Here is a 21552-nt window from a genome sequence, read left to right on the forward strand (position 1 = left end):
GCCCCAAAAGTCCTCTTGGAAGAGCTCAAAAAAGATTCTAAAAATCAAGTAATGGGGTAGAAGAAAAACTGGTAAAAGAAAGGAGAGATATGTATAAGAACTATGAAAAGAGTTAACAGTTTAGAAAAGGAAGCAAAAAAATTGACTGAAGTAAATAACTCCTTAAAAAATAGAATTGGTCAAATGGAAAAAAATCCACCGAAGAAAACAAATTCTTTTAAAAGCAGAATTAGCCAAACGGAAAAGGAAGTACAAAAGCTAACTGAAGAAAATAATTCCTTAAAAATTTGAATTAGAGAATTGGAAGCTAATAACTCTTATCAGACATCAAAGAATCAGCCAAACAAAATTAAAACAATGAAAAATGGGAGAAAATATGAAATACTTTCTTGGAAAAACAACTGATGTAGAAAATAGTTTTAGGAGAGATAATTTAAGAATTATTGGATTACATTTAAAAGATTTTAAAAAAGATCCTGGACAGTATTTTTTGCAGAAATTATCAAGGAAAATTGCCATGATATCCTAGAGTCAGAGGATAAAATGGGCATTGAAAGAATTCACTGATTATCTCCTGAAAGCGATCCCAAAATGAAAACTCTGGGTCAAAATGAAAATATTGCAAGCAATCAGTCAGAAAGAAATAATTCAAATATCAAGGTACCACAGTCAAGATTACATAGGATTTAGCATCTTCTACATTAAAGAATCAGAGGGATTAGAATATGATATTCCAGAAGATAAAGGAGGTGGATTACAGCCAAGAATTAACTCCCCAGCAAAATTAACACAATCTTTTTTTGGGATAAGGATGGATATTCAATGAAATAGGGGATTTTCAAACTTTTCTGACAAAAAGATCAGACCTGAATCTAAAATTTGATCTTCAAATACAAGACTCAACAGAATAAAAAAGGCAAACAGGAAAGAAAAATAAAACAAACATATTATTCAATAAGCTTAAACTGTTTAAGGAAGGAAGGTTTATTTATACAAAGGAAGATGATACTTGTAACTCTAGAGAATTATCTCTATTATCTCTATCTCTATATCTCTATTAGGCCAGTTAAATGAAGTCTACTTAGATAGAGTGTGTGGGTATAAGTTTACTTTGATGTGATGATAATAAGGAGAAAAAATATTAAGGTATGGGGAAAGAATTGTACTCAGAGAAGAGTTAAGGGAAAGGCAGAATAGGGTAAATTATATCACATGAATAGGCACAAAAGACATATTATGGTAGAGGAAAAGAAGGGAGGGAGATGAGCTTTGAAGCTTAATCTCATCAGTTTTGACTCATAGAGGGAATAATGTACACACTTTGGTAGGTATGGAAGGGAAAGGGGAAAGCAAAGGAAATGGGGCTGATAGAAGGGATGGCAGATTGAGGGAGCAGAAGCAAAACACTTTGAGGAGTGATAGGGTGAAAAGAGAGCGAAAAGTATAAATGGGAGAAAATAGGATGGAGGAAAGTATGGTTAACAATCATAACTATGAATGTGAATGAGATATATTCTCCATAAAATGCAAAAGCAAAAATAGACCTAATTAAAAGAGATAATGAAGGAAACTACATCTTGCTAAAAAGTACCAAAGACAATGAAGTAATATGAATACTAAATTATATTAGTGAAAGACCTCAACCTCCCCACTCAATAATAATAATAATAATACCAAAAAAAGAGAAAAAGGAGAGAATGCAAAATATGAGAAAAACAACAGATCTGGAGAACAGATCAACAAGAGAGAAATAAAAGAATAATTGGACTACACAAAAGCTATGACCATAAAAAGAATATGGATACAATAATACCCGAAACAGTTAAAGAAAATTGTCCTGAAGTATTAGAACAAGAGAAGAAAGTAGAAATAGAAAAAAAAAAATCCACTAATCACTACCTGGAAGAGATCCTAACTGGAAAATATATCAGAACATTATTGCTAAATTTCAAAACACCCATATCAAATAAAAATTTTTATGAGCAACTATAACTAAAAATTCAAATATGTTGGAGCCACAGTCAGAAACACACAAGACTTATCAGTGGCTACAGTAAAGGACTGCAAGTCTTGGAATAATACTATATATTAACGATCTAAAGAACTAGGGTTGTGGCTGAAAATATTATATCTAGAAATTTTATGATATGATACTGAATGGAAAAAAAAAAGGATATTCAATGAAATGCTAAATTTTCAGGATTCGGGTTGCAAACAGACCTGAACTTAACAGAAAATTTGACACATAAGAATTAATATCAAAGAATAATTTCAAGAAAGTCAGTAAGGACAAACTGTTTATGTTTTATATGTGGAAACATAGACTATATATATCTAAGATTGTCATTAGTAATTGTCTGGAAAGATTAAGACAGAGCTGATTATAATGTGATTCTAAAAAGCAAAACATGTAGGAAAAGGTTGTTGTTATTTGTCCTTTGTTCTTCAAGAGGACCACAACGGTAAAAACAGTAATTATGCTGTATGAATGAGGTATACAAACACGCACAAACACACATGCACATAATATAAATTTCCAAAATTAAAGAAATGGGGGGAGGGAATAGTATAAAGTACAGTATAATAATATAAGTACAGAAGAGAATGGAAATTAACAGGAATGGGATAAGATATGAAGATTAATAGGAATGAGATTAAAAAAGGAAGGCAAAGTGTAGGGGAGAGAGGATATAAGAGAAATCCTTTAAGGTGGGGTGGGTGGTTAAGGGTAAATAATAGCAAGGCAAGCTAATGGGGAGAAGTAAAGTACAAGAGTTAGGAAGGATAGAAAACAAGATACACACAGACATATAATAATAATCAGGAGTAGAATTTATTAGAAAAAATGTAGGGATAGTGATCATTAATATCAAAGTCAATGTTAAAAGATTCAATCAAAAAGGAGATATCTACAGTATATGTCAGCCATATTTAGAAGTATGTATACATATGTGTATGTTTATGTATAGGTAAGTATATTTTAAATTAATATAGCCTGCTTAAAGGAGGTGGGGGAGTGGAGAAGGGAAAGAAAGAAAAAAGTAAAAAGTACACAGCAGAGAACCAAAAAACTCTACAAAGAAGCAAGTATAGTTTTGAATACAGTGTGTTCTATTAACATATATGCTTTTTTGAAATAGAAATTTATTTTTTAATCTTCTCATGTTCTGTATATATGGCAATGTTCCTTTTCTTTATATTTTTTTCTATTTTGTATTTAAAGTTTAAATAAATACATTTTTAAAAAAGAAAAGAAAAAATGGAGAACATAGGAATAAAGTGAGTTTTTGTTAAAATAATAGAAATATCTATCTAAAATCATAAGCAAGCATTATTTGTAGTGGGAATAAACTAGAAGCCTTCCCAATAAGATGAAAGGTAAAACAAAGATACCTATTGTTATCATTATTATTTAATATTGTACTAGAAATGTTAGCTTTAGCAGTAAGAGAAGAAAAAGAAATTGAATAAATAAAAATAGGCAATAAAGAAACAAAACTATCACTCTGCAGATGATATATTGGTATATTTAGAGAATCTTAATTAACTAAAAACTTTGAAACAATTAACAATTTTAGCAAAGTTACAGGATAGAAAATAAACCCACATAAATTGTTAATGTTTCTATATATTACCAACAAAGCCCAGCAAGAGATAGAGAAATTCTATTTAAAATAACTGTAGACAATATAATGTTTGGGATTCTACCTGCCAAGACAAACCCAGGAATTTTATGAACATAATTTCAAAATATTTTTCACACAAATAAAGAAAAATCTAAAAATTTTGGAAAAATAAATTGCTCATGAGTAGGCTGAGTCAATGTAATAAAAATAACAATTCTATTTAAACTAATTTCCTTATCCATAACAATTAAACTACTAAAATTTATTTTATAGAGCTAGAAAAAAATAACAAAAGTTATCCGAAAAACAAAAAATCAAAAATATTAAGGGATTTGGTGGGGGAAAATGCAAAGAAAGATGACAGCCTACTCATACAAGAACTAAAACTATACCTTAAAGCTTCAGTCATAAAAACTATTTGGTATTGCCTTATAAATAAAGTGGTAGATCAATAGAAAAGTTAGACACCCATGACTCAGTAGTAAATGACTATCATAATCTATTATTTGATAAACACAAAGACTACCACTTCTTAGATAAGAACTCTCCATTTGACAAAAACTGTTAGAAAAACTGAAAAATGGTATGGTAGAAGCTAGGCATAAATTAACATCTTATACCTTTATATAAAACAAGATAAGGTCAAAATGAGCACATGATTTATACATAAAGATTAATACTATAATTAGAACAAGGAACAGAATGCCTATAAGAACTCTGGAGAAGGGAAGAATTTAGGATTAAATAAGAGATAGAAAGTATTATTAAATGCAGAATGGTTTTAATTACATTAAATTAAAGCTTTTATATAAACAAAATGAATGCAAACAATATTAATAGCCAGTGTTTTTGATAATGATATCATTTTTCAAATATATAGAGAACTGAATCAAATTTGTAAGAATTTAAGTCATTTCTCAATTGGTAAATGGTCATAGTTTATGATCAGACAGTTTCAGATGAAATTAAAGTCATATATAATTATCTGAAAAAAAATTCCCTAAATTATTCTTGATTAAAGAAATGCAAAATAAAACTACTTTAAGATACTACTCCATACCTATCAGATTGGCTAACATGACAGAAAAGGAAAATGATAAATGTTGGAGAAGATGTAGGAAAATTGGAACATTGGTGGTAAATTTTTGAATTGATCCAACCATTTTGGAGAACAATTTGGAACTATGCTATAAAACTGTGTGTATTCTTTGATCCAACAATACCATTACTAGCTCTATATCCAAAAAAGATCATATAAAAGAAAAAAAAAAGGAGTTACATATGTAAAAAATTTAGAGCAGCTTTCTTTGTAGTGGCAAAGAATTGGAAATTGTGGGGATGTTTATCATTTAGGGAATGACTAAATAAGTTATGGTATATGGATGAAATGGAATACAATTGTGCTATAAGAAATAATGAGCAGGTGGATTTCAGAAAAATTTGGAAAGATTTATATGAACTAATGCTGAGTGGAATGAGCAGAATCAGCAGAACATTGTACATAGAAATAACAACATTGTGCTATGATCAACTGTGATAGATTGAACTTTTCTCAGCAATATAGTGATCCAAGACAATTCCAAAAGATTTATGATATCTAATACTATCCACATCTAGAGAAAGAACTATGGCATTTGAATGCATGTTGATGCATATTATTTTCACCTTTTTTGCATGTGTTTTTTCTCTTTGTTCTGATTCTTTGATCACAACATGAATAATGTGGAAATCTGTTTAACATGATTGTACACATATCAGATTGTCTGCCCTCTTGGAGGTTGGGAGGAAGGAATGAAGGGGAAAAAAATTGGAATTCAAAATCTTATAAAAATGAATTCTGAAAACTATCTTTATTGTGTAATTGGAAAAAATACCATTAAGTGCAAAAATAAAAATAAAAAGTGGCTAAAATATTTTTACCCTTTGACTCAGACATTACATTGCCAGGTTTGTATCCCAAGAAGGAAACAGAAAGAAATATATTTACTTATTTGCAAAGGATGCCTCTGGATAGGAGATAGAGGAGGGTTATATGTAGAAGTGTAAGTAAATGTAAACAAAATATTTCAATAAAATATATTTTTTAAAAGTTTAGATTCTCTAGAACCAAATATCCATTTAAAGGTTCTTCCAACAAAGTATTCATATATATATATATATTTATATCTATGTCTATTTATATGTCAAAATCTTTTAAGATTGGCTTAAAAGATATAATAAGAGAAGCAACTTTATGACAGTGACTCACTGATTACAAATATCTGGTGAGGCAAGAAAACAATCAAGTTTTTTTTAAATCCTCTATTATATACTAGACATTGTATAAGGCTTTGGACACAAGTACACAAAATGAAACAGTTCCTACAGATAAGAAAAAATATGTGCAATATAAGTATAAAGTAAATGAATAAAAATATATACAAAGGAGTTAAATATAAGATGGTTTGGGAGAGAGATCATTAACAGTTGAGGGGGATAAGAAACAGGGAAACATATGTTGTATTTGCAATTATTGTTGAAGATGTCCATCAAAATCCAAATAGAAGTGATTTCCTATAATAGATGAAATCCTCCAAATATTTCTATTTTGAAAATGATATTTTGCTTAATATTTAATGTTTCAGAACATTGTTCAATATCTTAAATGAGAACCATGATCATTCAAAAGAGAATGACATAACTATGAAAAATCAAGTAAATGAAAAATGTTTATTATCCAAATTATGATATTTATTTAGATACATAGTCCTTAAAAAGGAACATCAACACATATTTTAATAATGAACAATGAAATGGGTAAGCCGGTTTTTGTCAGTCTGGTGAAGTCTATGGATTCCTTTTTGAATAGTATTCTTAAATGTATAAAATAAAATATATAGGATTACAAAAAGCAATTATATTAAAATGTAGTTATAAAAAAACATTTTTTTAAAAATGAATTACTGGGCCCAGCTTTGAAACCTTTTGCAAACTCATGGCTCTTGCTATATACTTTCAAATAACAACTTAGCCGTTCTTTTTATTTCATAAAGGAAATAATAAGTTTCATACGTGTTACCTATTTTCAAATCTAAATCACCCAAAATCCTCTTACATAAATCCATAAAATATAGTATAAAGTATGTAATATTTTTTCTGTTTTTATTTTTGAAATGTTGGAATTTTGTGATATTTCTGTCATGATGTATATTCTTCTTTCCCCCACCTAACTACATAAAGATAAAGAACTATACATATAAGTCAAAACTGAGTGCCAGGTATTTGAGAACCAAATGGCAAAGCAAATAGCTAAGAAATTCAGCCAGTTAGACAAGAAGATATAAATGAACTTAGAGAATTCACTCTCAATTAGTACTTAACTACATTTTTGGCTTACTTGTATTATTTACTTTATTACATTGTTTTCCTTTATCAGCTGTTTCTTCTAGAACTGGGAGGTAGGAAACCCTTTAAATATTGTATATGTACCAAGTGGTCAATATACTCTGATAGGTCTATATGTAAAGTACTTATTACTGTAGCTAAAATTAATCATGTGTGACTTAAAATTTTAAATTCTGTAGTACTGTTCTTAGAAAACATGTAGGTGATCTATTGAAAATGTTTTATTTTCTGTGTTGAATATATTTACTTTTGTAGTTGAAGAAGATGATGAAGATGGAATAGAACGGACCTGTGACACACTCCTGATGTGCATTGTTACTGTGTTAAACCAGGGCCTGAGGAATGGAGGTGGTGTAGGTGATGTTCTAAGAAAGCCTTCTAAAGATGTAAGTATATAGTAAAGTACAAAGTGAATCCTGTGTACCTCATGATCACTTTCACATAGAAAAGATTTTTAGCAGTGTTGTGCTTTTTTCCATCTGAAGTCAATCACATCATGTATAGAAACAGCTTATGAAGGAAAAGTATTTTCATTGTTCTATTAAAAAATGGATAGAGGGAAATTCATAAAAGATGTTTGAAGTAAGTCTGTTTACATGAACAACAAAATAAGCAGTTCAGTTACTTAATTTAAAAAACTGGTCAGTTAAATGAAAATAATATTACATAAGTAAGCTGATGATTTCATTGTGTCAGATTTGATTGTTTAATTTAGTCTGAAGTTTAATCTTATAATTCTTATGTAAACCTAGTGTAAGATTTCATTAAACAAAAGGAAAACTGTAATTTGAAGACCTGAGTTCAAATCCTAGCTCTGACACTTAAACTGGACAAGTCATTTTATATCTGAATCTCAGATTCTTAATCTATGAAGTGGGTAGAATAGTGATAATGAAACTGCCAGTCATACTTACCTGTTGGGTTGTAATGAGATACTCTGTAAACCCTAAACTATATATAAATTTCTATATAAATAGAAGCCAATTTATGTAATAATTTTTAAATTTTTTTCTGTAAGGTGCTCCTAAGCATTGATATTCTAAAAACCTGAAGATTCTGTCATCCATTTTCAATAGGAATTGAGAAATGTTTCCTTGTTACAGTTGATGTTATAGTGAGGAAATGATGACTAATCATTTTTGTTCTTTAATAGAACTGGTGCCTACTATGAAACACTGTTTCTGTCTAAACTGTGAGGGTAGACTTGTATGATCTCTGAGAGATATTCAAGCTTTTATAATTCTTTATTTCATTTAATTATTACATAATTTTTCCTTAAATTTTCCAGTTTTATTTGATTTTTAAGTCTAATAATGTTGAGAAAATGTACTCCTCCATCTAATTCTTTGAAGAAGTTAAGGTCATAGGGGTCCTCAAACTATGGCACATGGGCCAGATGCGGTAGCTGAGGATATTTATCCTCCTCACCCAGGGCTATGAAGTTTCTTTATTTAAAGGCCCACAAAAAAAAGTTTTTGTTTTTCCTATAGTCCAGCCCTCCAACAGTCTGAGGGACAGTGAACTGGCCCCCTATTTAAAAAGTTTGAGGACCCCTGCTATAGTCATGACCAATACTATCAAGACTCAGTTGAAATATTCATTTTGTATAACGGCTTCCCCCTACTTTCCTTCATATTTCCCATCTATTAAAATCTTTTTATTAGATATAATATGTTTCTATTGGAAATAATCCTTAAGCTAGGATATACCTTCAATGTAATATTAACACAAGAAAGTAGTCTCTGATCTAGACATTTACAGGGAATCAGATCTTCTTAAAAGTAATGTGAAATGCTCATTCTTTGGCTGTTGACATTGAAGCTGATAATTGCCCTGAATTCTGCTTCTGAAAAGTGAGCATCAGATAAAGGTTAAGAAGTCAAGATCTTAACTATGTGATTAAAAAGATAATTTCATTGTAAGGAATAACACTACAAGTTAAAAACAGAACATTATATGGATATCTGAAAAATTCTCTATCCTCTTAAAAAAAAAATCCCCAGATTTGCCTTGTATTTTCATGTACTGCCTAAAACCTTGATTTCACTGATAATCACTTATCTTGAAAATATTGTCTTTATTTCAGGAACCCTTGTTTGCTGCTAGAGTGGTTTATGATCTTCTTTTTTATTTCATTGTCATCATTATTGTTCTGAACTTGATTTTTGGTGTTATCATTGATACATTTGCTGATCTCAGAAGTGAAAAACAGAAAAAGGAAGAGATTTTAAAAACAACCTGTTTCATCTGTGGTATGTGTTTTCAAGATATAAAACTATTAGATGGAGAAGTTATTCACTAAAGGCTGTCTGGATAGAGTAACTATCATTTATCATGCTGATCTGAAAAAAATGACTTTATACTCAAGTCTTATCAGGGCTTAAATAGCTAGATCTAAAATTTTTACCCTCCATAAATATTAGTGAACCCTCATCCCCTATTAGTATAGTTAATATTGTACAATTTGTGTGAATCTTTGACTATTGGGTATAATTCATTAATGACGAATATGAAATGGCTTAATATATTAATGTATCAATTAAATACCCGAGTGATTTCACATTTAGTTAGTGTTACATTTATTTGAATTTAAGCCCCCTCACCCAAATGACGTTTTGGTTTCCACTGGTGCATACTTCCAAGCTCTCAAATCTCTGTTTCTCACCATTACTTACTTGCCTTACCTCTCACCTCCTTCACAACTTTGCTGCTACAGAACCTCCCCTCCCTTTTTATCTTGACTATTGATTTCTTGACATCTGTTTATACTCTCAGGAAATCAGTCTCCTATCAGTTTTACTCCACCCCCTTCCCCGACCCCCCAACTCATTCTGGACCCTATGCCCCAAAATCATGGTTTCCTCTGCCATTCACTAACTATATGCCAAAAACTGCTAGAGAAAGTTGTGGAACTATGGCATTTGTGATAGGAACTGAACCTTTAATTTCTTTAGTTTGGGAACTTTATATACTAATGCAGTTTAGTACCTATTCTTAGAAGATTGCCTAGAGCAGAGAAACTGATTTTCTCAGAGTTTCACTATTAGAATATGGTGGAGGTGAGTTTTGAACCCAGAATTTCCTAGTTCTTAGATTAGCACTCCCACTTTGAATCCACTAAAAATCAATATCAAGTAGGCTTTTGGTGCTATTTAGCAATTCTTTTATTCACCAGACTTAATCCCTATCACATTCCCCCAGGATACAATTTACTCTTTTTCAGGGAAGTGAGGTGTTGCAGTACATAGAGTACTGGCTTGAAATCAGTGTGACCCAGGAAAGTCACTTAAACCTTTTTGCTTTAATTTCCTCATCTGTAAAATGAACTGAAGGGAGAAATGGCAAATCACTCCAGTACTTTTATTAAAAAACCTCCAAGTGGAGTCATAAAGAGTTGAACACAGTTGATCAACAATACTTCATCCAAGTTCCTTTTACACTTTCTTCAAACTTTCTTTCTTTATTTTTTACTGAGAAGGTAAAGAGAATGAATCTTTAGCTTCCTATGCTCTACTTCCAACTATTTCTATTGTCACATCTACTTCATATTTTATTAATGTGTCACCTCTTTGCCATCGCAAATACCATTCTTTTAGTTTAGAATTCCCTAATAGCAATCTCAGCCTATGAGCCTATCAAAATCCTACCTTTTCCAGATTCCTAATTTGTCATGTTTTCATGAACTCTTCTCTCATCATTCTATTAGGAAGTGAACTCTTCTTTAGAACCCTTCTAGTACCTGGCAGATAACATTTATATGGCATTTTTCACTTACTGGCTCTTATTGTAGTAATTTTTGAATGTCTCTTAGAAGCAGTGTAATCTAAGGGAAAAAACCCTGAATTTGTAGTTAAACAGCATAGATTAAATCTTTACTCTGTCATTTTTCACCTATATGATCATTTGCTAGTTTACTTAACCCTGTACTTCAATATACTCATCTCTCAAAAAGCTAGACGATCTCTTTGGTACTGATCTAAAATCTTGTTTCTTATATAAGGAAACATCTTAATATAAACATCTTACACATAAACATTTGTATGTGTATGTATATACACACCTTCCCATACCCATATGAATATATGTATGGTTATATACATATATAATGAGCACATGCAGTATATAAACATGAATCTTCATATACATATACACATATATCATGTATAGATATTCACATGTGTGTCCATACTTGGATGTGTGTGTGTTTGGATTCAATTCAGCTCAACCTCTAAGTACCTATCACATGCAAGGCATGTGTGATAGCTACTGGAGTAAAAAGACAAAAATGAACCAGTCCATGCCCTAAGAAAGTTTATATTTTATTGGAGGAAAACAACTTGGACACACATAAATAAATATGTAATAGCTAACAAAATGATTCCAAGAGGGAAGAACTAAAAATAGTAAAAATTAGAATAGGCTCTTATAGGACATGGCATGAAAGGATCTCAAGATTATTTCTGAAAGACAGATGGGAAGAATGAAAGCATTCCAGGTACCAAAGTAGTAATATAAAGTATCATGTATAGGTATTATTAAGTAGACCAGTTTGTCAAGAATGTAAAATGCTTAAAGGGCAATAAGCCTAGAAATAATGGTTGAAGTCAGATTAGATTGTGAAGGGTTTTGAATACCAAACAGAAGGCTCTGTTTCATCCAAGATACAATAGGGAGCCAAAAAAGCATTTTGATATAGGGAATGCCTTTGTAAAACTTGTATTCTTTGGATATCAATTTGGCAGCTGGAAGATGGATTGAAGAAGATTGAAGAAAGAGAGACCAAGTGCAGGAATATTAATTAAGAAGTTATTATAATAGTCCAGATGAATAATAATAAAAACATTGATTAGGAGATTGTGTGGATAGGAAGGAAGAGAAAGAAAGAGATATTGTGGAGGTAGAATCTAAAAGATTTGGCAATTGATTGATTATAAGGGGTAAGGGGAAAGGAATAATAAAATTTGATTCCCAAATTATAAATCAGGGTGATTTGAGAAGCAGTGGTATCTTAGACACAAAGAAATGAGGAAGATTGATAGGTTTAGGGGGGAAAATGATGAGATCTGATGAGACCAATTGAGTTTGAGAAACTTAATGTGATACCCATCAATACCCATCTAGAGGTATGTAGAAGGGAGTTGGAAATTCAGGAGTAGAATTCACTAGAGAGGTTAGAAATCAATATGCAAATCTGAGAGCCAGCTGATAGATAATAGTTGAACTAATATCAAGCTGATGAAATCTCTTAAAGAAGATGGTGCATGTGCAAAAAGAAGATGCACAGGGGGAATGAAATGTATGATGATCGAGTAGATGATCCTGGAAATATTAGATTCATAGTAGGAAGGCCAGGAAATGGCACTGCCACAAGAATCCAGCTAGGTAAGAGAGAGTGTCTAAGAGGGAAAGGTGATTAGTTGCTCATTAAGAAACAATTATTTGTGCATACTATGTGCCAGGCACTCTGCTAGGGACTGGGAATATAAAAAAAGGAAAAAGATAGCTCACATTCTAATGGGGGAGAAAACAAGCAAATAAATATGTACAAACAAACTTCATATAGAATAAATAGGAGATGAGTAAACTTTGTCAGCCTCAGTTTCCTCATCTATAAAATGATGATATATTAATAGTGCCTATCTTAACAAGATTGTTGAGCAAATGAAATGAAATTTAAAGTGCTTTACAAAATTAAAAAAAAAACTATATAGGTGCTATGGTGATGATGATGATGATGACTACTATTGTTGTTTTTTCCCTTTGGTAATTGGGAGTTGGAGAGAAAGGGAGTGGAACTGGGTCTTTGGTCTTTGATCTGGCTTGGTAGTCAAATAGCTCAGAGGCCAAAGGCAGAGAGGGGCTGGATGCTGGACTGAAAATCCAACCCCCTCCCCCCCAGTATCTAGAAAAGTATATGGCATATACAAGTTTTCAATAAATATTTGCTGAGTGAATAAATGTGAAATGTGTATAAGCAAATGCAATGTTTTATACATTTAAATCTCTAGAAAACTCCAGATTTGTTCTAAACGTGTTAAATACAGTATGCAATTTTCTAATTTTTTATTTGTAACTTCTCTAAAAATAGCAGTTACAGGAATGATATCAGAACAAAGAGTGGTTTAAAAGTTAATGAAAATGTGTTACAGAATGGATGAAATTATTCAGAGAGTATCCCAGAAGAATGGTTACATATAGTGCTAATTTTAAAAGAATATATAATATATGAAATGAGAAGACAGAAGTCCTCCCATATAATAACTAACCAAAGTTCAGAATTAGAAAAGGGAAATAAATATAGTAATAGAGTAAATAGAGCTTATTTCTTGGGACATGTTCACATTTGAACTCATAAGGGAGTCTCCAGAGAACTACTTAGCAGAGTGATATAGTTGAAGTGAGCACATAAAATAATTTTGTTTATGATCTAATTATTTCTAAATGATTGGAGCTTGAGAGGTAACTAAGAAAACTATTGTAACATACCAGCCATTATGCAACCATGATGCAAGCAATGGATTTGATAACAAAAAGAGAAATTATTTAACTCCTAGAAGTAGTTGTTTTTAGATTTTTGCCTGATTTTCCCATCATCAGATTTTTTTTCCCCTATCAGAGATTAATTAATCATATATAGGTAGGATCTCAGCAAAAATCTCTCAGCTTTGATAAACCCCACTTTCTCTGTCTCAGCACCATTCTGTACACATGCTTGCAGGTTTGCTAAACATAGTTATTTAAATGAGAAGAAAGTCATATTCTTATGCTGTATTAATTAAGGAAGCTAAGTGATACAGTGAAGAGAGGGCTGGTTCTGGAGACAGGAATACCAGAATTTAAACTTGGCCTCCGACACTAACTGTGTGATCCTGGATAAGTCAACCTCCATTTTGCCAGTTTCTTCATCTATTAAATAGGAATAATAATAGCAGTTACTTCCCACGGTTGTTGTGAGGATCAAATGAGATAATAATTGTAAAGCCTTAGCACAGTGCCTAGTACCTAGTAAATGCCATAGAAATATTAACTATCCCTATTATTATTACTAAATCATTTGTATGTATAGACCTTGAATTCTATCACAATGAAAATTGCCATAACAAAACATTCATGTTAGTTAGATGGTCACTCACATTCCTTGCTTTCCATACAATGAACTCTAATGAGGTTAAGGGGATGGTCTTCATTGATAAGACTTTTATTTCCATCTAATATACAGTAAATGCTTTAATAAATATTTAGTTGACTTTAGTTGGATATATTATCTAATACAATATAAAGTCTGTGAGAGTAGGGACTGTTTCATTTTTCTTTCTATCACCAGGTCTTCCTCTCTTTATCCTCCACAAGATTTATGGCTTAGTTGATTTAGCAAATTACATTCTGAGAAAGCTCATTTCACCAATGTAATTTTATTAAACACTCTGCAACCCAGCCTTCAAGAATGGACTGACACCTATGGGGTTAATGACTTGTCCAGGACTGCACATCCAGTATGTATCAGAAGAGGGACATGAGGCTAAGCAATCAATCAACAAGCATTTATTAAGTACCTATATGTCAGGAATATAAAGAAAGGCAAAAAACATTCTCTTGTCTTTAGAATACTGTTCAATTATTATTTAATGTGTCTTCTACATGATCATCAAGCATTTTATTCTCTTTCCTTTTCCCCTAATATAAGCATGTTTTACTCAGAGAAACTCAGTAATGTTTCTAGAGTTCATGTAGAAAACTAGGGTATCATGTAGACAGCAAAATGAAGAATGGAATCAGTTGCTTGGAGGTATCTTTAATATTCAAGTTGAAAACCACAGTGAATCTCAATATTCCATTTTCTTTGGAAATTCAATCTTTTTTCTTTTTAAATTTTCTTTACTCTTTCCAGTATTCAACTTTTAAAAGGAGTCTTATTACATTGTTCCAATCTTCAGCATCCTTCTAGGATGTCAAAATATATTTTAAAAATTGTACAACTCTTAATGAAAGTGCTAGAGAATATTCCAGAATACTGGATAAATTTCTAATTCCTGTTATTGTTGAGCCTGAGATCTTTGCAATTTATTTCATCACATTTTGCTTACTATAAATAGTTTACATTTCTCTCTCAATAGTTTACATTGTAGCTAAGCCAAAAATACTTGAAGATTATGACTTTTCCTAATCCTGGATAAAATGACATTGTTCACTAGTATTGGTGCATCTTAAACTTGTTTCCCAATTTAAAGTGCCACCTTTTATATAACCATAGTAAAAAAATGACCTCTAAGCAGCATGTACACTTTTTGGAGATATTTTATAATCAGTAAAAATTATAAATGCCATATGCTAATTAAAAATATAACCCATAGGGGAAAAATATCAGGTGTAACAAGTATCAGTGTCTCTTTTCTTTGGAGATCATTTGTAGCACTTACTCTAAAGTTGTAAACCTTAAAGTGCTAAATGAATAAAGATGATTACATTGCTTTTAATTAGGGTAATTAAATGTACATATATTTCACAATTTTTTATTTATAAGAGTTATGTTGCTTAAATTATAGGTTATCCATTTTTCATGTTTTGTGCATTTTTCAGGACTTGAAAGAGACAAGTTTGATAATAAAACAGTATCATTTGAGGAGCACATTAAGTCAGAACACAATATGTGGCATTATTTATACTTCATAGTTCTGGTGAAAGTTAAAGACCCAACAGAATACACTGGACCTGAAAGTTATGTAGCTCAAATGATTGCGGTAAGTCATCAAAATTTTTTTGAATATTAATGGCTGTTTTCTTTTATAATGACTTCAGATTTTGCCCACCTCTATTTTCAACATGGAAAGATTCTAGAAATGGTCACTGAAAAGTTTGAAATGGGATTGTTAATACATAAGGAATGCCAGTATTAATTATTTTAATATTACCCCACCAACAAGTTTTTAGTAAGCATAGTATTGCTGTACTAGAACTTGGGATACAGAGATGAAAAAGAAACAGTCCTTGCCCTCCAGAAGTTGACATTCACATGAAAAAATATATTTACATGCATCAGTATAGGATAGGCAGTGGACTTGTAGTTACTTTGGTATAGAGAGGAAAATGCCTCAAACGATATTGATTGGTACCTTGTCTGCTACTTATAAGTCTTAGAGAAGCTAGAGAATTAGAGAAGTCTTAGAGACTGCTAGAGCATTGAGAGGTTAAGTGACTTGTCTGGGATAAATGACCTCACAGTATATGTCAGAGCTGGGGAACCCAGGTCATCTTGATTCTAAAGCTGGCTCACTGACAATACCATGTTGTATATAAACAATAGGCAGCATGATAGAGTGAACAGAGGGCCTGCCTTGGTGTCATAAAGACCTTCAAGCAAGCCCCAACTCTGACCAAGACCAGCTGACTATGACTGTGGTCAAATCTTTTGATTCTTTCAGTGCTTCATGCAACTTTATTGCATCCTTTTGCCCAAGTCTTTTCTGATATTGTCTGCCTTTGAGCTTTTCAACTGCTGTTTGTATTACTCATTTTTAATTCTTCATTCTATTAGAGCAGATGATAAGTCAGAGGAAAGCTTTATGCAAATGAGGTTGGGTACTGAGTTACATATACAAAGTAATTTGGGGAAGCAGTGCTCTAATTTACCAACAGGTAAACTTCTGTTTTTAATGGAGGCATGAATGAAAAATTAAAACTATATCTTCTGATACAACTTTCAGGGAGTTAGATGAAGGAAAAACAAGAAAGCTTAAATAGTTCTTAGGAGATGATTGTGCCTGTATTAGAGAAATCAGAAAGGCAACAACATGCCAAGTTTTGGGAATTTCACACGTCTCCCTTTCCCAATTATTTGAATTTTATGCTTTGTTAGTGTATTACTGAGCTGGAATTCAAGAGACTTGGGCTTTTAGTCTTTATCCTGCTACTGCTTTGCTGCCTGACCATAACCAAATCCTTTAGTTCTTAGGGCCTCAGTTTCTTCATCTGTAAAATTGCAGGGTTTTATAAATTAATATCTAAAGTTTCTTCTAACTCTAACAATATAATTGTATAATGATGAATATTTATACTAGCTTCCACATTAATATTCATGGAAATATAGTAATCTTTTGGCTCTGGGAATTGGAATTTTCTGATAAAATACACTAATGCATTTTACATTAGCCCTAATGGTAAGAACTCTGAACCACAGGGCCTGAAAAATTAACAGAATTTTCAAAGCATGGTTTTCTTGCTTTCAAACTCGAAACCAAAATGTCTATCTCCTCTCTATTAATTGAAATTAAGATAGGATATTTTTCTGAGATGAACTTAAGATATTTTCGGAGACCACAGCTCTAGAGCTAGAGAAATATAGGATCATTTTTTTTTTCTTAGCCTCTTTTACTGTTAATATTAAAACCATTTGACATAAACTTCTTTAGTTCTCCTTTTGCATTCCCCCAAACTTAGCAGCAGCATTCCCTCCTTCCCTCCCCACCCCCTCCTTCTACCTTTCCTATGGGAAGAGAAAAGATATTACTTTTCCTCACTAAAGCTAATCTCACTAATGGCTGTCATGCTACCACTTCTCTCTACTACAACCTTTATAACCTTGCTTCAGTAGCCATCCTTTCTCATTCATGCATCTTTAATTTTTCTCTTTCAGTTGGCTCCTTCCTATCTGCCTAGAAGCATGCTTAGGCCTTTTCATAGATCCCTGCCAAAGAAAAATAGTCTTTCTCATTTCCACTAGTTACTTAGAATAGAGATTGTTTCAGTTTTGTATTTGAACCTCCAGCTTCTAGCATTGAGTCTGGCACATAGTAGGCACTTAATTAATGCTTTATTGATTTATTTGTTGATTCTCTTCCATCTATCTACTATTCCATCTTTTTTCTCTTTGGATAAAGTCTGTAACATTAGTTTGTAACAATTTTTGGGATGTTGTCTAACTCATAATCAAAAAATAATAACTTACTCTTTAAGCTCCTTCCAATGTGGGAACCCACTGCCTTCCAAGGCAGCAGTTCTACTTTAAGTTAGCTCTAGTTGGAAGCAAGTTTTTTCCTTACAAAGAGCATAAACATGTCTTTTTGCAATGTCTATTCACTGCTTCTAGGTTTCACCTCTTGGGGCCAGATAGAAAAAGGTTGATCCCTCTTCTATAGGACAACCATTTGGATATTTATCATGCTCTTTATTTTAGGCTAAATAGCTTTAATTCTTTCAGTTTAGCCTTATATGTTATAGAGTCAAGACTATTTCCTTTAATATGCTGGATCCTCTTTTCTAAATCCTCCCAAGTTTACTACAATCCTTCCTGAACTGAATGCAGTACACTGGTGGTGATATAACCAGGGCATAGTACAGTGGGACTAACCTTTCCTATCCCTGGATGTTATTCTTCTCTAAATGCAATCCAACATCATTTAAGATTTTGTGTGTGTCATACTATAGAGCTAACTCTTCTTGAGCTTACAGTCTACTTAGATCTTTTTCAAATTGCTGTCTAAATATGTACATGTATATGTATGTAATATACTATGTACCTATATCTTTTGTACTAGATTGTAAGATCCTGAATGTCAGGGATCATTGTAGTAATACTGATATATATTTCCTTCTCTGCTTAGAATAGTGTTGTACATGCAGTTGTTACATGAACAGGTGAATAAGAAAATGACCAATATATTGTAAAGAGAATTGGGTTTGGAACTGAATAAGGACCTTGGAGTAAGTCCTAACTTTCCAACTTGCTAGCTCCTTGTCTCTGAGCAAGTCACCATACTATTTCTTAGCCCATTTCCTAAAGTGTATTATGAAGAGCTTGAACTCTACTGTCTTTTTGAAGATGAATATCATATTACCAATGTCAGTCAGGATCTTTTATACTGAAGACAATTTCCTATTTAATTAAGTTAAAAAGAGACTCATTTACCTATTCCCTTTATCTTACATAAGGAGCAAAAAGAATCAACAATTTTCCAGATGTTCTTTTGTAATTCTGCAACCACAAAGCAATTTTTTTTAGTTAAGCCATATTTTCAGGTCATAACTTTTGGAGAGGAAAATATTTTGGTTCATAAAAGATACAAAATTTTTGGAGATTTGTGCTGCACATGCAGTACCCATTATCACCTTTTGCTATGATAATTTCTTCAGTATTGTATGTCACAATTATGAAATTAAGTAATCTGATTATATTTTATAATTTATACTAATTATATAATTGGGCATAATTACATAACTCCTCAATATTCCACTAAAATCTAATTTAAAGAACTAAGAACTTTATAAGATTTTTTTAAAAGCCATTTATACTTTAAGGAAGAGATCATATTATCATACTAAAGTTGGATCAAGAAATCAATATATCATTTCTTCACTTTCTACATTATATTAGGAGTTCCTTGAGCTTCTAGCTAGAGACTTTGTTGCTCAATCTGTTGCTAGAATTATTTTACTTTTAAATTTAATTTCCTGTTTTAAGTGTATGTGTTACTATGTGTTTTTTTTTTTTTATGGAAGCAAATACCAACTTTCTAATTCAATTTTATGTCTGTGAAAAAGTGATTAAGGGAGACAAGTACTACAAGTCAGTGGCAGAACCCAAAACTGACCCTTTTTCTCCTAACTTCTATTCTCCCACTGATATCATTAAAGTATAATGCCTTTTAGTAGGAAAATAAGAGATTTTCCAAAGTTGTATTTTCAAAATTCATGGGGAGATAAAATAGAAAAAGTATAAGCTGGATAGTTAATTAGCTGCCCTGACAAAAAAATGATATAAAGGTTGGTATCTGATGAATTAGAAGCTTTAAGATGGTGTGATATAGTAGAAAGAACATTGAATTGTATCAAGAAAATCTGAGTCTAGATTCAAAATCTAAGTTTTAAGAAAGGCATTTCAACTCTGTGAATCTTAGTTTACTTATATAAAAAGAGGCATTTGGATTAATTCATTAGCTTATTAAAACCTCAATACCCAAGGAATCCATAGTATGTTAACCCTTAACATTTATATCCATTAAAACAACAAATCAACAAACAATGTATATTATATATTTATATAAAAAGGACCTTTCAGGGCAGCTAGATGATGCAGTGAATACAGCACCAGCCCTGAAGTCAGGAGGACCTGAGTTCAAATCTGGCTTCAGACACTTAACACTTTCTAGTTGTGTGATCCTGGGCAAGTCACTTAACCCCAATTGCCTCAGCAAAAAAATAAAAAAACAAAAAGGGCCTTTCAAAAGCCTACTGAGCTGGCAGGGGTCCTTAAACTTTTTAAAAAAGAGGGAACAGTTCACTGTTCCTCAGACTGTTGGAGGGCTGGACTATAGTAAAAACAAAAACTTTGTTTTGTGGGCCTTTAAATAAAGAAACTTCATAGCCCTGGGTGAGGGGGATAAACATCCTCAGCTGCCCCATCTGACCCACGGGCCATAGTTTGAGGACCCCTAAATACTCTATAGTTAGAGTACAGATTTTCATTCCTGCTTTCCTGGTATTGGATAGGCAAGAACAGATCACTTTATGATAATAGGAAGGAAAGAGATTAACTTAAATGGCAGAGATGTTTTTACAGAGCCAAATGGAAACATGAATCTTCTCCCCAGGACTAAAATTATTCCAATACACTTTCTGTTTTCAAAAGAGAGACTGAAGAAACCCCACCAAAACTTTTGTGATGTTTCCAAAGAAAAGTCTAAAGGTCCTTTCAGAAAAGGACTAGGTAAATTATAATGAAGAGGCCCAGCTAGGTAGGGAAGTAGCTATTTAGAAACTAAGGCCAAAAATGGGGGAAATGAACATAGTAAAATTTATTTTTTTTGTTATTTTTATTTTCTAAAGGACTTATACTTTTTAGCTAATGAGTAATGCTAGTTTAATTCTGATACTTACTTGAAAGTCATATTCTCTTCCATGACATGAAGACATTCTTTCCAGAAACTTTATATTAAAAGGTAGTAGCAACCAAAACTCATGCAAAAATCCATGTTTCCATCATGGCAGTGTTGCATAAGTTGTTTAGTTTTACTCAGAGCTCTTTTGAATTCAAGGCATACTTGAATACATCATAAGATCATACATTTAAAACTAGAAGAGACATCGGGGTCTTCTACTCTAATTGTATGGTTTTACAGCTGAGGAAACTGAGACTCAAGGAAGTTAAGTGACCCAAGTAGTAACAAAGGAATTTTTAAAAAAGCATCACAAATTGGATATTTAACAATGCATATCTTAGAAACACCATAAACACAATGTGTCTAAAACTGAGCTCATTATCTTTCCCTCCAAAATTTCATTGTTTTTGTCTAATGTCATGCCTTCAGCCTGGAAGAATGGCAACTTCATCTTTCTAGTATCTTGGCTTTATAATCTCAGCATTATTCTCAGCAATTGTTTCTCTTCCATCCCACGTCCAATATTTTTACTAAATCTTGCCATTACTATTTGTATAATGTCTCCCTGATCTAACTAACCTAGCTTAGCCTCCTAATTGGTCTCCTTGTCACAAGTCTCTCACCACTAAACCCTATTCTATGTACTGCTAACAAAGTAATTTTCCTTAAAG

The 21552-nt window shown here is 32.0% G+C and overlaps 1 protein-coding gene across 1 annotated transcript in view; it reads left to right on the forward strand.

The window, feature by feature from the left end:
- ITPR2 (inositol 1,4,5-trisphosphate receptor type 2) overlaps positions 1-21552 on the forward strand; it is a 521149-nt gene that overhangs the window by 458630 nt on the left and 40967 nt on the right. The window contains exons 53-55 of the mRNA XM_051963211.1: positions 7266-7396; positions 9097-9262; positions 15588-15748. Of these exons, the coding sequence (XP_051819171.1) occupies positions 7266-7396; positions 9097-9262; positions 15588-15748 (458 nt within the window). The remainder of the gene's footprint in view (positions 1-7265; positions 7397-9096; positions 9263-15587; positions 15749-21552) is intronic.

Source organism: Antechinus flavipes, chromosome 5, assembly GCF_016432865.1.
Source record: "Antechinus flavipes isolate AdamAnt ecotype Samford, QLD, Australia chromosome 5, AdamAnt_v2, whole genome shotgun sequence".
NCBI classification, from domain to species: domain Eukaryota; kingdom Metazoa; phylum Chordata; class Mammalia; order Dasyuromorphia; family Dasyuridae; genus Antechinus; species Antechinus flavipes.